The 14,276-nt window shown below is 66.3% G+C and overlaps 1 protein-coding gene across 1 annotated transcript; it reads left to right on the forward strand.

The window, feature by feature from the left end:
• The first annotated feature begins 1,138 nt into the window (after positions 1-1,138).
• On the forward strand, positions 1,139-13,809 carry RAC2 (Rac family small GTPase 2). The gene is made up of 7 exons (XM_062201970.1): positions 1,139-1,277; positions 3,053-3,124; positions 8,750-8,867; positions 9,227-9,289; positions 9,551-9,710; positions 12,636-12,767; positions 13,144-13,809. Exons 1-6 carry the CDS (start codon positions 1,243-1,245, stop codon positions 12,764-12,766), a joined length of 579 nt encoding a protein of 192 aa, XP_062057954.1. The 5' UTR covers positions 1,139-1,242; the 3' UTR covers position 12,767; positions 13,144-13,809.
• The last annotated feature ends 467 nt before the right edge of the window (positions 13,810-14,276 follow it).

Consider the following 14,276-nt stretch of genomic DNA (forward strand, 5'->3'; position numbering starts at 1 on the left):
AGAATTACAGAGAGAGAGAGAGAGAGAGAGATCTTCTATCTGCTGGTTTGCCCCCCAAATGGTTCTAACAGCCCAGGCTGAGCCAGGCTGAAGCCAGGAGCCAGGGACTCTGCCCAGGTCTCCCACGTGGGCGCAGGGGCCCAAACATTTGCCCTCTCCCCCGGCCCCGGGGGCTGGGGGTGGGAACAGCAGCCATGAACCCCGCCCTTGTAGCCAGCTGGGAGGTCCCTGCTTTCCTAATCTCCCTGGGGCACCCTCGTGACAAGGGGAGCACTCACTCTCCATCCCCACCCCTGGCCTGGAGGACTCGGGCTCTGCCCCTCCCCCTCCAAGCAGCAGCTGGGCTGCAGACGACCCAGGAGCCGCCTGGCTTCTCAGACCCTCAGTTTCCACACCCACGGGATGGCCGTGGTGCTGGCCTTCGGGGCGCAAGTCCCCGGGGCTGGCCCACGTAGGGCATTGCCTGCTACTTCCCTTCTCCGTCAGCTGACCCGCCTCACCTCCCTCCCCTATATTTTCCATCCTCCTCCCCAGGGACTCCCACACAGGCCCTTCCTCGGGGAGCCCCCACTCTGAGTCCTGGCTAAAGCAGGCCTCCTGCTAGTGCGCCCTCTTCTGGACACCAGCTGCAATGCCGGCCTGCAGGCCCCAGCTCTCTGCGGGTGACTGCTCTCCGCAGATCCCTTGGGCTCCATCACTTCCTGTCTGGGTTGACGGACACCTGTAATGAGGCCAAATCTTTCCTTCCACGAGGAGTGTGAGCCCCAGGGAGGGGCTGGGCCCCTTGTGCTTTGGCCTCGCCACCAGCGCTTGGCACGGTGCCTGGCATACAGCAGGCACTCATTACGTGCTTATGCTCAGAAATGGGGTCAACTGTATGCTTGGAAGTCTCAGGTCCTTAGAGGGCAACTTCTCGTGCTGCCCCCTGGGCCCCCGCGTCTCCTGCGGGAGCCCCGGGACAGGGCGCCTGTGTGTGTGTGTGGGGGGGTAGCCAGGGCCCGGCCTGGCACCTGCGGGGCCCCCAGCTGCTCCGCCAGACCGCACGCCCCGCCTTCTGCAAACGGCCGTGGGACAGTGGCTTGGGTAAGTTCTGCTTCCGCTTCCTCCTGCCTCGCGTCTCACCGCCGCCGCCGCCGCTGCTGCTCGGCCGGTGCCTCCCAGGCTCTCCACAGCTCCGGTGCCTGCAGGAGCCCCCGCCGGCCCCCAGCTGTCTCCGCCGCCACCCCCCAGGCCCCGGACAGGATGCAGGCCATCAAGTGTGTGGTGGTGGGCGATGGGTAGGTACCTGGCTTGCCTCCTACAGCCCCTGCTGGGCCACCCTGAGACCCTCCCGCCCTGGGTCACGCTGGGGGAGCCCCTGCCCTGCCGATGCGTGCATCGCTGGGTGACAGCCATCAGGAATTGCTTTCTTCTTTTCCCAGGGCCCAGAGGGAGCACCCTAGGGTGGGCCGGGGAGAGAAGCTGAACTCAGCCCTCCCCACCACACCCCGGAAGCCGCCTGGGTGGAGGGTACAGGATGGCAGGTGGGGGTGTCTGTGGCTCCTCCCTGCCCCCCTGAGCTGGGGGCAGGTCTCCTGGGGGTGGTGGGCCTCAGTCCTCACCCCTAGGGGGTGCAAGTAGGAGGTGAGGAAGCAAAACGTTGGCGGTGACCTGGGCTGGAGGCTCTGGCGGGACGTGCTGTGTGGCCTCGGGCGGTTCACTGCACCTCTCTGAAGCTCACGTTTGGTGATTGGAGGGAGGCCTCTGCCCCCTGGGTTGCTGGGGGCTAGCCCGCGTGCAGGCTGGACTGAGGGCCCCTCTCGGTTGTCAGAGCTCGGTGGCCCTGGTGGGCCTCAATGTCCCCATCTGTGAGATGGGTGGTCAGCCGCCAGCCCTTGGCCCCACCCTCAGGCGGGTCTTGGGTTCCCTGTCAATCTGTCCCAGCCGCCTGGAGCTGGGCGGGGCCTCTGTCCGGCTCTCCCCTCTACAGAGCGGCAGCTCCAGGCCTTGGGAGACACAGGGATTCTCTGGCCTGGGTTGCAGCAGCCCCAGCCCAGGTTCTGCCCTGCCCGTGGCTCGGGCTGCGTCTGGTGCGTGGCCAGGTCATGTCAGCCCGCCTGCCCTGCTCACTTCTGCTTTGGGTCTGAGGCGACACGGGGAGGGCAGAAGTCAAGGGGAAGGTTCCAGCCATTTGGAGTTACCTTGGTGGCCCTGGGGACGGCGGAGGTGGCGGGTGGCGGGGGGGATGGGGCCAGCAGCCCGCGCAAGGAACGGGAAGTGACAAACCAAGCAGGCAGGGGAAAGCCCGTGGCCGCCCCTTTGGCCTCTGGGCCTCGCGCTCAGCTGCTGTGCCCCTGCCCGCAGCCCCGCAGGCTAAGGGGGAGACAATGTGATAATGAGGCCACCATCTATTTACCCCCTACTGTATACCAGGCACCGGGCTTAGTTGACTTCCCCTAGCTTGGTCTCTCGCCAGCTCTAACATGTAGGCTCATTTGACGGGGGAAGCTTGAAGCTCAGAGAAGTTCCGTAATCTGCCCGGGAGCGCTCAGCATTTGAACACAGACGTCTCTGGGTCCTAAACTTGTGCGCCCCTTCACCGCGAGGCTGCAGGAGGTGGCGGTGGGGCCCCCGGCCAGCCCAGCAGTCGGTGGCGGCCACGGGCATTGTCTGTTTCACGTCTCTGCACGCTGCCTGGAAGATGGACACGTCCCTGTTCCCGCTGCGGGGAAACAGGCAGAGGGCGCTGACCGGAGGTCATGCCACTGGGCAGGGGGTGGAGCTGGGATTTGGAGCACAAGGTGAGGGCCCAGCCCTCGGCCCCCTCTGCTCTGCACGGCCTGTCCCGTGTCACCTGCGCCAGGGGAAGCTTCTGCGTGGGTCAGCACCCCGGGGATGGGACCCCGGAGTCGGCACTTGCCCACAACCCTGGGGACTTCTACAGACTCAGGGCGCAGAAAAGCCACGTGGGACGCCTGGGAGCGGGAGACCCCGACCCAGAGGCGTGGGCCGGCTGCACTGGGTCTCCCCAGGGGCCATCGGTGACCACGCCCCCTCACCTTCTGTCTTGCAGAGCCGTGGGGAAGACCTGCCTTCTTATCAGCTACACCACCAACGCCTTCCCGGGAGAGTACATCCCCACCGTGTGAGTGCGGGGCGGGCTGCCCAGAGCTCGGGGTGGCAGGGCCAGGCCCGCCCCCTGCCGGCACTTCTGAGTGGGGGGGCAGTCAGGGTCCCAGTCTACCAGCCACCCGGGGAGGCTTCTAGAAGGGAGAGGGAGGGTTGGGGGGAGAGCTGGCTTTGAACTTGCACCTCCAGGGAGAGGGAGATGGAGAGGACTGGGAGGGGGCAGGAGCAGCAGGTCAGGGAGGGAGAGCGGAGGAACCCAGAGGATCCGGACACCAAGGGACAGGGGTGCCAGGGTGTTAGCAGTGCCCTCTGCGCCCCCCGCCCCTCCCCCAGGCCCCGGCCTCTGGTTGGCTGTGCAGGCAGGGCTGCACCTGAGGAGTGGGGAGTGGGTAGGGGTCAGACTCAGAGGCAAGCCTTGCTTGCCTGATGGACACCTCCCAACCCCTGAGCACGGCGTTCAAGGCCTTTTCGGTCTGCTCTCAGCCTCCCGTGGTTGCCCCCAGCCCCTGCTGCTCACGGCAGGTTCCTCAAGGCCGTTGCTCCAGCTGCTCCCTCTGGCTACAGGGCTCTCCTTCCCACATCCACGTGTCTAAAGCCTCCAGGCCCAGCTCCAGTGCCCCTTCCTCCAGGAAGCCTTCCTGCTGTAGCCCAGAGGAGTCACTCACTCCCTAGCGTGACTTTGATCTCTCCCAAGACCACGGGCTGCATGCAATGGCTCTCGGGGCTCCCCCGACTCGAGTCCAGGCCCATCGGATGTTCATTTGGTGATGGCAATGGGGCTCCCTTTTAGGACCAGGGGAAGGAAGGACAGGGCCAGGGCCAAGATGCTCCACCCACCCCGTGATGTCAGGGGTCCCCGCCAGCCTCAGACCCCACTCCCAGCACAACAGCCCTGAGTCCCTTGGTCTGCGGCAGGTGGCCTGGGTTCCCTCCCAGGGACGGTGGCTCAGCTGCCGCAGCCGGGCCCAACTGGGAGGAAGCAGGCAGCCAACAGCGAGCAGAGAAACTGGGCAGGGAGCCGGGAAGCCAGCTTCCGCCCCAGCTGAGATGTGCGGCCAGGGAGCGCCCCCCCCCCCCATCTGCGCTCATCTGTAACCCAGACGTGAGGACTCCTGCCCGTTCCCCAAGTGCTGAGAGCCGGCGGGCTCCACACCTGAGCGGGAGGGAGGCAGGTGCAGAACTGGGGTAGGCCGTTGTCACCAGACGCATGCTGTCACCGCCTGTGCCCGGAGTCTCCCATCCTCACTCTGCCTGTCCTGGCTGGGGTGGGAGCCCCAGTTGCTCAATCCCTTGCACCAAACACTTCCTGTCTTTGAGTCTCGGGTGCCCTTTCTGTAAGAGGTGGGGGCTGGGCTGGGCGACCCCGCGTTCCTTGCCCAAGCACCGCCCCGGGCTGAGACGAGGGTCAGTTCCAGCCAGCAGTGCGGAGGCCCCGGTCCCCAGTAGCTGTTAGTGGCTTCGTGGTTTTCCTGAGCAATCTCCGAGCGGCAGCAGAATGGACAAGGGCCTCTTTCCCAGGGCTGTTTAAGAAGATGGGGCCACAGCACCCACTGGGTCTGGTGGCTGGGGGGGGCGGTGCCACCTACGCCATCGCTCAGGCACAGGGCTGGGGCGGGGCTCTGATGTTCTCGTCTTGAAATTCCGAGTGATCTTGGGACAAGATCCCGGCTTTTTCATTCTGCAGTGGGTCTTGCATTCCTCCCTTCTTGCACAGTTGCCATGGCCTGCACAAGCCCCCGGGTCTGGGGGCTGCTGCCACTGCCAACGCCTGTGCGGGGACTGGTCCCTTGATGTTGGAGGTGGGAGAGAGGGAGAGGACGGGCTGGGGACAGCAGGCAGCTCCTGGTCTTGTGGGGCTGGGGGAAGGGGGAGGCACGTGTGCCTGCCGCACAAGATCAGATAAGCCGGAGCCCAGCTCTGCCTGGGGCCAGCGGTTGGGGCTTAACTGCTCGGAGGCGGACCTGAACCTATGGCCCTGGGAGCCTGCACCTTCCCCAGCCCAGCAGGCTGCGCTTCTGGCCAGCCAATCAGGCACCGGAAACCATGAGGCTGCCCCCTGATTGGCTCTTGCGGGCCCCATCCACCCCTCCTCCCCCCAGCCCTGCACACTCAGCTCTTCATCGGGTTAGAGATGCTGCAGCCAGCTTGGGAGCGCAGAGGACCGCGATTTACCCACCCCACCCCGCGGCCCTGGCGTTGATGGCCTACAGATCTCCGGCCCAGACCCGCGGTTGGAGCCTGGGGCCCCGGTTCACAGATGGAGAGACAGGCTGCCCTGGGGGCGGTGCTGGCTGGGAGGTGGGGATAGATCCTGTGCGTGAGCACCTGTGACAGGAGAGGTCTCCCCCCCACCTTATCCTTATTCCCGTGATCAAAGGGAAGTTAGCGCCACACCTTGGCCACGTCTGTCTGATTGCTCCCCTTCTCTAAAACTTAGCACCTCTCCTATCCTGCCTCAGGCCTTGAACCCCCACCCCCACCGCACCCCCAGGCTCCCCGGACTCCTGCCTCCCCCCCCACGCTCGCAGCCCCAGCCCAGCCTCTGCGTTTCCACTCCTGATCCGAGGAACCCTGCCCCTCCCCATCACCCAAAGCGCCCTGCCCCACCTGGCTGTCCCTGTGGGAGTGGCCACTGTCACACCTGTTTCTAGAACAGAGCTGAGCGCATCGCAGGTGCCAGCGATGACCGGCCCACGCGGGCAGGCCCTGAGCAGGTGCAGCTCTGCGCAGGACACACGCTGTCCACGCTGCGCCAGCAGAGGGTACTTTGTTGTCACCTCCCCTTGTCACGCTCTCAGTGCGCTGGCAAACCAGGCAGGAATTCCCACAGGCAGGACGGCGTCCAGCCTGCCTGGCCGGCTGGTCCAGGGCCCCGCCGTGCTTGCCTGCCTGGCCTCCTGCCCGCCTGGCCGCCTGCCCCGCCGTGACACTCCTGCCACCCTCGGGTCTCCAGCATCCCCTCGGCTGGGAGGGGCCTGGGTCCTTCAGGGCAAGTCTCATCTCCGCCCCGATCCTGTCCCAGGCCCTGCCTGGCTGCCCAGAGCCCTGAGCCAACCTCAGGCCGCCCTTGTCCCTGTCTCCAGCCACATGGGGCCCCTGGTGTCAGGATGCGCCATCCTTTCTCCTTGGGGGCCGGGCGGGGTCCTCACCACTGGGAGAAGTGACCCTGCTGACCACACAGCCTGCCCGGTCTGGGCGGCAGGGTGCCCCCACCGGTCTGACTGTGCCTCGGCTTCTTCGCCCAGGAAAAGGGGGCGAGGTGGTGGGTGGGGCGAGGCTCCTCTGGTCCTGGCAGCCTGCGCCCCCCTAAGGAACGGAGACCCCCAGGAGGCCCTGCCACGGGTGCCCCCTGTGCCAGCAGCTGGTCCTGGGTGGGGTGGGCGGGACTTTTGGGGACATGGAAATTGAGATTTCTCTGCTTCTCAGTGTGTCCCAGAGGGCCGGCTAGGGTGTTCTCTGTGTGTGCGAGTCCCCCTAAAGGCCAAGAGAGGGAGAGACAGAGGCAGAGACAGAGAGAGAGAGAGAGAGAGAGAGAGAGAGACTCATGTTCTTGCAGTGAATACAGCGAGGTTCAGAGAGGCTGGTTGCCTGCCCAAGGTCACACAGCAGCACGCAGCTTCCCAGGAACCCTGTCCCCTCCCTGCCCTGGGTGGCTTCCCCCGGTGGGCCTGGCGGCTCCAGGTGAACGAGCCCTCCCTGCAGTCCCTGTGCTCACTCCCTGACCGCTGTCACCGCAGAGCAGGGCTGGGATTCCGGGTCCTCTGCCTGGGAGCTGGCAGCCCCTGGATGGGTGGCTCGGCCTTTGGGCCCCCGTGCTCTAAGGGACCTGTGTCTCCGGTCACTTCAAGACCAAAGGCCCCTCCTGGGTGCTGCTGCAGTCGCAGCTCTCTGCCGGGGCCCTGAGTGCCATAGGAGACCCAGCTCCGCTCCAGAACTTCAGGCGGTGCCACCCCAAGGTTGACCCAAACCCAAAGCCCAAAGTGACACAGGTGCGTCTTTTCCCGGCATGCCCAGCGCTATCTCCCGGGGCAGTGCCTTCCTCCCCAGCCCCCTCCTGGTGCTTACACAATGGCAGTCACCCAGTGCTGGCCTGGGGGGGCTGGGCTAGGCCTCCACCTGCTGGGGCCGGGAAGGAGGTGAGGTAGAGCTGGGGCCGGAGGGATGAGTAAGAGGTTGGCCCTGGGAGGAAGAGGAGGCAGGGAGGAAGGCCAGTGGGGAGTGAGGGCGTGATGGCAGGAGCTTTCCAGGCAGGAGGGAGGAGGCATTTTGAGGAACTGAGAGAGGCCTGGGAACTCTCTCCAGGAAGTACTAAGTAGGAAAAAAAAGGGGTCAGGCCACCAGCTTGTGTGGGGGAGGGGCCGGGGATTTCCCAGGAGAAGTTGTCTTTCTGTTGCCTCCCAGCGAGGGCTTCTTGGAGGGGGCAGTGAACAGTGGTTTAATTGCCTTCCTCCTGCATTCACGGGGTACCAGGCTGGAGGGTGTGGAGATGAAGCGGTGGGAGCCCCGCCCACTCGGAGCCCGCGCCTCGGGGTGGGGGTGGGGGAGGGACACTTCACATGTTTGCTCCTGCTTAAGGCAGAACAGTCCCCCAAAGCTGGGAACAATGGGCTGTCTGTGGCTAGGGCACAGGGGAGCTCCCCCCAGGAGGAGTTAGCTGGGCAGGGTTTTGAAGCCTGAATAGGAGTCTGGGTGAAGACAGGCAGGAAGGCACAGGGGGCAGTACTGGCCAGCGGCTGGCGGCCAGGGCTGGGGAGGGGAGCTGACAGAGGCCGGTGGAAGCGTGTGGACAGCCGAGGGGCCAGGCGCTGTGGGCAGGGCGCGGCTGGCACGTGCGCAGGGAGGCAGGGGGCGTGGGCTTGGATGCTATGGTGGGGGGGAAGAAGAGGAGGCAGAGGTCTTAGTGACCAGCTCAGGGATTGAGGAGCAGGGCCTGGGGCCTCAGGGCGGGGGGGGGGGGCATGCCTGCAGGCACAGCTGTGGCTCGGCTGCTCAGGGCTGTGTGGCCGCGGGAAGGCTCTCGCCCTCTCTGATGCGGGGTCACCGTCCGCAGCAGGAGGCCCCAGCACCTGTGTCTCGGGGAGCATTGAGGACTGTGGCAGGCTCGGGCCCCGGGCGTCCCCCGCACTGGCACACTGCCTGACGCCAGGAAATCCGGAAGCTGCACGGGTGCCGGCAGGGGCGCCGCAGCAGCTGGTGTCAGCGTCACAGAGCCCACTCAGTGGTGCCGGCCCAGGGCTGACAGCTGTCCCCGCGAGCTCTGGGGTGGGCTGCCAGGCCCCCAGACGGCCCTCTGCCCACAGCTCAACACCTGTGTCCTGCTGCTCGGGGTCGCTGAGCTCTCCCTGGTCCCCAGCTCTGTGCCCTCGGGCGGCTGCTCTTCCTCCCTGTCCCTGGTGACAACATGGGCGTGGCCTTGGGGGGACAGCCTTCTCAGGACAGTTAGGGCCGATGAACCACCCCTTTTGTCACCTGTTTAGGATTAACCCCTGTTTGATAGAATGGTCAGCCCCGAAAGAACGAGGACCACCCCAGCACCTCGCGCTGTGTGACTTGGGGCCGCTCACAGCCCCTCTCTGGGTCTCGGCCTCTGAATGGGACAGCGCGGGGCTGACTTTGCCGTCTGTCTTGCCGCTCCCTGCAGGTTTGACAACTACTCAGCCAACGTGATGGTGGACAGCAAGCCTGTGAACCTGGGGCTGTGGGATACGGCCGGCCAAGAGGACTACGACCGCCTGCGGCCGCTCTCCTACCCCCAGACGGTGTGCGGCCCCCACCTGCTCGCACACCCAGCCTCCGCGCTCTCTGTTCCCTCTGCTTGGGATGCCCTTCCAGCCAGCCTGGCCTGGTGACCCTGACTCCCTCCTGCAGGCCCAGCCGGAGGAGTTGGCCTTGCCCCTCCCCAGCAGAGCCAGAGACAGCTCGTGTCCCCCCCAGCTCTGTGACCACAGCCCACTGTTGTCGCTGTGCCCTCTCTTCCTGGCCTCGGCCTCAGGGGCTCCGGCATCACAGGGCCCTCACGTCCCCTGGGCTGCTCCAGGGGTGGCTGGGGGTGGGGGAGAGGCCGTAGAAACACCTATGGGTATCCCCTCACAAGCCCCCTTGCCCACTCTGTCCCCAGGATGTCTTCCTCATCTGCTTCTCCCTTGTCAGCCCAGCCTCCTATGAGAACGTCCGTGCCAAGGTGAGGGCCACAGAGCGATGGTCTGGCGGGGACCCGGGGCGGGAGGCGGGGATCCCAGGGCTGGCGTGGGGGCTCAGGGGGCCCCGTGACTGGGCATCTCCAAGGGTGGCTGGGCCGAGAACTTGGCCAGCTGCCTCCTCTAACCCTGTCCTCTCTCCTCCCCTTGCACCTGCGTCCTCCAACCACGCACCCCCTCCTCGCGCCTCTGCTTCCCGTCTTCTCCCCAACCCATGTCTCCGGGGTCCACACGGCGCCGCCCAGTGGTACCCCGAGGTGCGGCACCACTGCCCCAGCACGCCCATCATCCTGGTGGGCACCAAGCTGGACCTGCGCGACGACAAGGACACGATCGAGAAGCTGAAGGAGAAGAAGCTGGCTCCCATCACCTACCCGCAGGGGCTGGCGCTGGCCAAGGAGATCGGTAGGGGCTCAGGCTCGGGGCTGGGGTGGGGCGCGGGGGCTCAGCCTCGCCCAGGGCCAGGCTCCGGCAGTCAGACCCGGGCTGTGCCGTACCTCCACTCCACGACCTTGTGCCCACCGCCGAGACCCTCTGCGCCTGTGTTTCCTGGCTCAGAGAGCAGGCGATGGTGACAGTGCCTACCTCGGCAGGAGGATTTGAGCCCATACACACAAGGTGCCTGGCGGGCAGTGCGTGGTGGTGGTTAGTGGCTGTGGCACTGGAAGACAAGGGCAGAGAGAGGCAGGGATGGCATAGGCTGTTCTGGGGTTGCTTGGAGCCAAGGCAAGCTTGAGTTTTTCTGGGAAGGCTCCCTGGAGGAGGTGTTGCTGCCTGAGATTGGAAAGGTGACGCACGGCGTCTGCCCTACCCCCACCCCACCTCCCCCTTTTCAGCCCAGCTGCTCCTGCCCACAGATGGCAGAGGGGAAGTGACATCCCAGGTCACACAGCGAGTAGGTGGCTGCTCTGTGGTTTGGAGGAAGGGCAGCGAATTACTGCAGGGGTGGGGGAGGGGTGGGGCGCTCCTCAGAGTGGCTCCGGCTGCGCCAGGGAGGTGACCACTGTGGGGCCAGCCTCTCCCGTGGTGCCCGGAGCCCAGGGCCACCTGGGCCCCTGGGCACTGCGCCTCAGCCTCCCCACAGGGTCCCCCAGGGCTCCCCACCCCCACCCCTCCCTGCCTCGGCCCCACCGCGGCCTCGTGCCGGAACTGGGAGGGCCCCCAACCCTTCACAGGAAGAGAAACCGCAGCGCCACCGCCTTCCCCGTGACCGGCCCGGGACGCGGCCATCTTCCCCGCCCCCCCAACCCCGAGCCCCAACCCTGGGTCCCCTGCCCAGTCCTAGGCCCCGCGGCTCCCCCTCCACCTGCGCTGGGGGGTGTGGCCCTGCCTCCCCTCCTTCCTGGCCAGCCTGTGTGTGTCCCAGACGGCGGCTCTCAGCCTGGGCCTTGCTGGCTGTGTGACCCTAGGGTAGTGGTTTGCCCTCGCTGGGCCTCCATCTCCCCTCACGGGGACAGGACTTGGGGGTGCTTCTCTCCTGGAGCTGGCCCTGGGTGGGGCCCTGCAGGACTAACCAGGAAGCAGCAGCTGCCTCTGTCCCCTCCCTCGGGGCTCCCCAGCCCCGCGATGACGAATTCTGGGGGCGGCTCTGCTCCCTGCTGCTGATCATGGCTGAGTACGGCTGTTCCCGGGAGCCGGGCAGAAGGCTCTCCCACTCCATTTCCGCAGCAGCGACGCGGGGGGGACTGTTAGCACCCCCACTGTACTGGAAAGGGGGGGAAGCGCACACCTGGGAGGTGGCAGAGTGCACATCCCAGCCCTGGGGACCAAACACCGGGGCCGCCCGGTGGAGGCGGGCCATCGCCCATCAAGAGTCCTGGAGATGGAGACTGAGGCCGGGGTGGGCGGTGGTGGCCCGTGTCCCAACGCGGCCACAGGTCACAGGCAGAGCCGTGGGCAGCCAGGCCCCCAGCCCAGGACCCTGGTGTTGGTCCTGCTGAGCCAGGCCGGGCGAGCAGTAGGGGTGGGTATGAGGGCAGAGGCAGCTGCTGGTGGCCGTGGGAGGCGCGGAACTGCTACAGGCCCCTGCAGGAACACACGGCCAAGTGCCGGTGGCCCTTCTAAGCCTGGGGGTGATGACAAGGAGACCCGAGGGCTGGCTGTCCTTGCCAGACACGAGCCCGGGGTGGGGGTGGGGCACTGGCTCCCTCCAGCGTGAGACTTGCAAGAGTGGCCCCACCCTTTCTTTCTCCCCAGCCCAGGCCTGGGAATGGGGGCTCCCCCTTGTCTCCCAACTCCCTCCACCCAGCTGTGTGTGTCTGGGCGTGGAGCTGGTGCCGACCCTGCTCTGTCCCCGTGGGCTTCTCTGGGACGGGCAAAGTTCCCCTCCCCTGCTCTCCCCTCCCCTCCCCATCCTCTCCGCCCCTCCCCTCCTCTTCCTGTGGATCCTCTCTGCAGGGGCTTTGTGCTTCCTCACTTCGGGGAAACTGTTGAGCTACAGCGGGCGGGGAAGTCACACAGGCTCCTTCCAGAAGGCTGCCCTGCCCTGCCCGCTGTCTGCCCCGGGCTCCAGCCCTGAGCAGTCGTGAGAGCGTGTGGAAGAGCCCCCGCCCTCCGACTCCTGCCCCCTCAGGTGGAGGGAAGGGTGCTGTGAGGCCTTGGGTAACGTCCTCTGACGGCCTTGATTTCCTCATCTGTACATTGGGCGTGCTGGAGCAGGGTCTGCCCACCACCCCTCCTGTGCTGGAAGCCAGATGCGGGGTGGGGGGAGAAGCAGGAGTTGATCTGCCCTGCGCAGAGCCTGGGGCTGGCGGCCAGGATGGGGTGGGGACTCCCACAGCGTCAGGTGGGGGCTGAGCAGGGCGTGGTCAGCTCGGATTGGTTCACAGAGCGCGTGGCCTTCCTCTGATTGGTCGGTGACGAGTACCAGCCTGTATCTTTCTGGGAGAGTGGGCTGGGGTATGTCTGGGTCTGGGGCAGGGGGCTGGCTTTGTTAGATCAGAGCCTACGAGCTCCCGCACAGCCCTGGGCATGGGGGCTGGCACTGGGGTGCTAACCCTGGGGGCCTCTGAGTGTTTGCTGTTCAGGGCCTTGGCCCCGGGCTCCCCCTGGCCTGAACGTCTGGACAACTCTTCCCAGAGCAGCTGGGGCTGGGGCGGAGAGACTGGGGCAGGGTCCCCATCGGAGGCGAGTGGAGGAGCCCCAGAAACACAGCCCTGCTCTGGGGGCCTGCGCCCCTCCCGCTGAATCCAGGTTCCCGATTCAGATGTGGGGAGACTGAGACGCAGGCTCAGGGTGACACAGCTACCAGGAGGCCCCCGCAGCCCTAGGGGTGGTGTGGCAGGGGGATCTGCCCAGAGCCCCACCCCCAAGCTACGCTTCCGCCCCCAGACTCGGTGAAATACCTGGAGTGCTCGGCCCTCACCCAGAGGGGCCTCAAAACCGTCTTCGACGAGGCCATCCGGGCCGTGCTGTGCCCCCAGCCCACGCGGCAGCAGAAGCGCCCCTGCAGCGTCCTGTAGGGTAAGACCCCCACCCTGCGCCTGCGCCTGCCCCCCTCCCAACACCCGGCAGGCTCAGGTGGCCACGCATCCCAGCAGGCACAGCCGACGGCCGGTATCGAGCGAGCCTCAGTTTCCCCAGCCTTCTTGTCCCCTACCGGAGCCAGGGGTCAGCAGTGTCCTGTCGCCTGGCCCCCCAGTCCTACAGAGGATGGTAGAGAGGACAGGAGGACAGTCAGGAGCCCCATGGGCCCCAGGCGGTTGGGGGGGCGGCCAGGAGAGGGGGCGGTGGGTGTGGTTGCAGGGGGAGGAGCAGCGAGCGCACAGGCCCCAGGGCTGCAGGGCGCTGTGGGTTTTGCTCACCCCCCGCTTCTCAGCGCCTGCCGTCTCCCTTCCAGACTGCGCCCAGCCCCGCCCCAGCTGGTCCTGACCCTCCCAGGGCCCCCAGCGAAGCCTGGCCGCGCCGTTCTCTCCTCGGACGTCTTAGCAGATGGCTGCAGAGCTTGGCCGACCTGACCGTCCTCTCTCGCCAGACGCTCCCTGGGGCTCTGCGTCCCCGTCCCCCCTGCTCCCTCCTTCCCAGGGGCCAGAGGGAGCCCCAGGCCCGCGCAGCTGCCCCCGCGTCTCTGCGGTCAGGGCCAGCTGCCGCGCAGGGCAGCACCTGCCCACTTCCTCCGTTCCTGATGCCTGGAAACCTGGGGCCCTGGCTGCCGGCCTCCACTTGTCCCCTTGAGGGACCAGGCACTTGCTGTCCCCTGAGCGGTCTGCTGTGATGCCGATGAGCCCCCTCGCCTGGCCTTTCTCTACCGAGCGAAAGCCAATGGCTCCCAAGCCTGCTCCCCCTGTCTTAGTTCTCCCTGTTTTTGGACAACATAAGGCAAATCAAGTCTCCCAGCCCCCAGAGGTGTCGCCCACCGACCCCGCGCGTTGGGGGTCAGGCTTCAGTGGACCCCTGCCCTCGCCCCCGACGACCCCCAGCGGCCTGCGCCTGTGAGAGTCTTCAGCGTTCACGCCCTCCCAGGCAGGACTTTGGCTAGTACCAATTCAAGCTGCTTAAGCAGGAAATAAACTTAGGGATTCAAGTTTGGCAACGTGGTTTCAGGTGCGGCTTGATCCAGGGGACTCCGTGGACGTCATCAGGGTTGGTTTTCCCAGTGCCTCTCGCCTCTGTCTCCTGCCGACTGGCAAGCGGCTCGCAGGGTTTCACCCCTCCTGGTCCAAGTTCAGACACAGAGAGCGAGCGGCCGTTCCAGGCAAAGTTCTGATGGAGGTTTACTCCGATTGGCCCAGCTTAGGTCTTAGGCCTTCCTCCCACCAACTGTGTCTGTCTCAGGGAGGCCATGTTCTGATTGGACCCCGCGCCAGGCCGCTTCCTCAGCCAGGGTGGCAGTGAGCCCAGGCAAACCACAGGTGCTGGGTGGCGGCCGAGAGGCTTTCCGGGATGGGGTTCAGGCAGCCAGGACCCAGCCCCTGCTGCCACCGAGGGCCACGGGGGAGCGTCTGTCCCAGCAGGTGCAGGGCAGCGGGGCTG

This window comes from Lepus europaeus, chromosome 10 (assembly GCF_033115175.1).
Source record: "Lepus europaeus isolate LE1 chromosome 10, mLepTim1.pri, whole genome shotgun sequence".
Classification (NCBI taxonomy): Eukaryota; Metazoa; Chordata; class Mammalia; order Lagomorpha; family Leporidae; genus Lepus; species Lepus europaeus.

Bases quoted from the DNA above. Each gene is read 5' to 3' on its own strand.
- RAC2 (XM_062201970.1), top strand. From the start codon at position 1,243: ATGCAGGCCATCAAGTGTGTGGTGGTGGGCGATGG. The intron at 1,278-3,052 runs GTAGGTACCTGG...TCTGTCTTGCAG, and splicing joins TGTGTGGTGGTGGGCGATGG to AGCCGTGGGGAAGACCTGCC. The intron at 9,711-12,635 runs GTAGGGGCTCAG...TTCCGCCCCCAG, and splicing joins GGCGCTGGCCAAGGAGATCG to ACTCGGTGAAATACCTGGAG.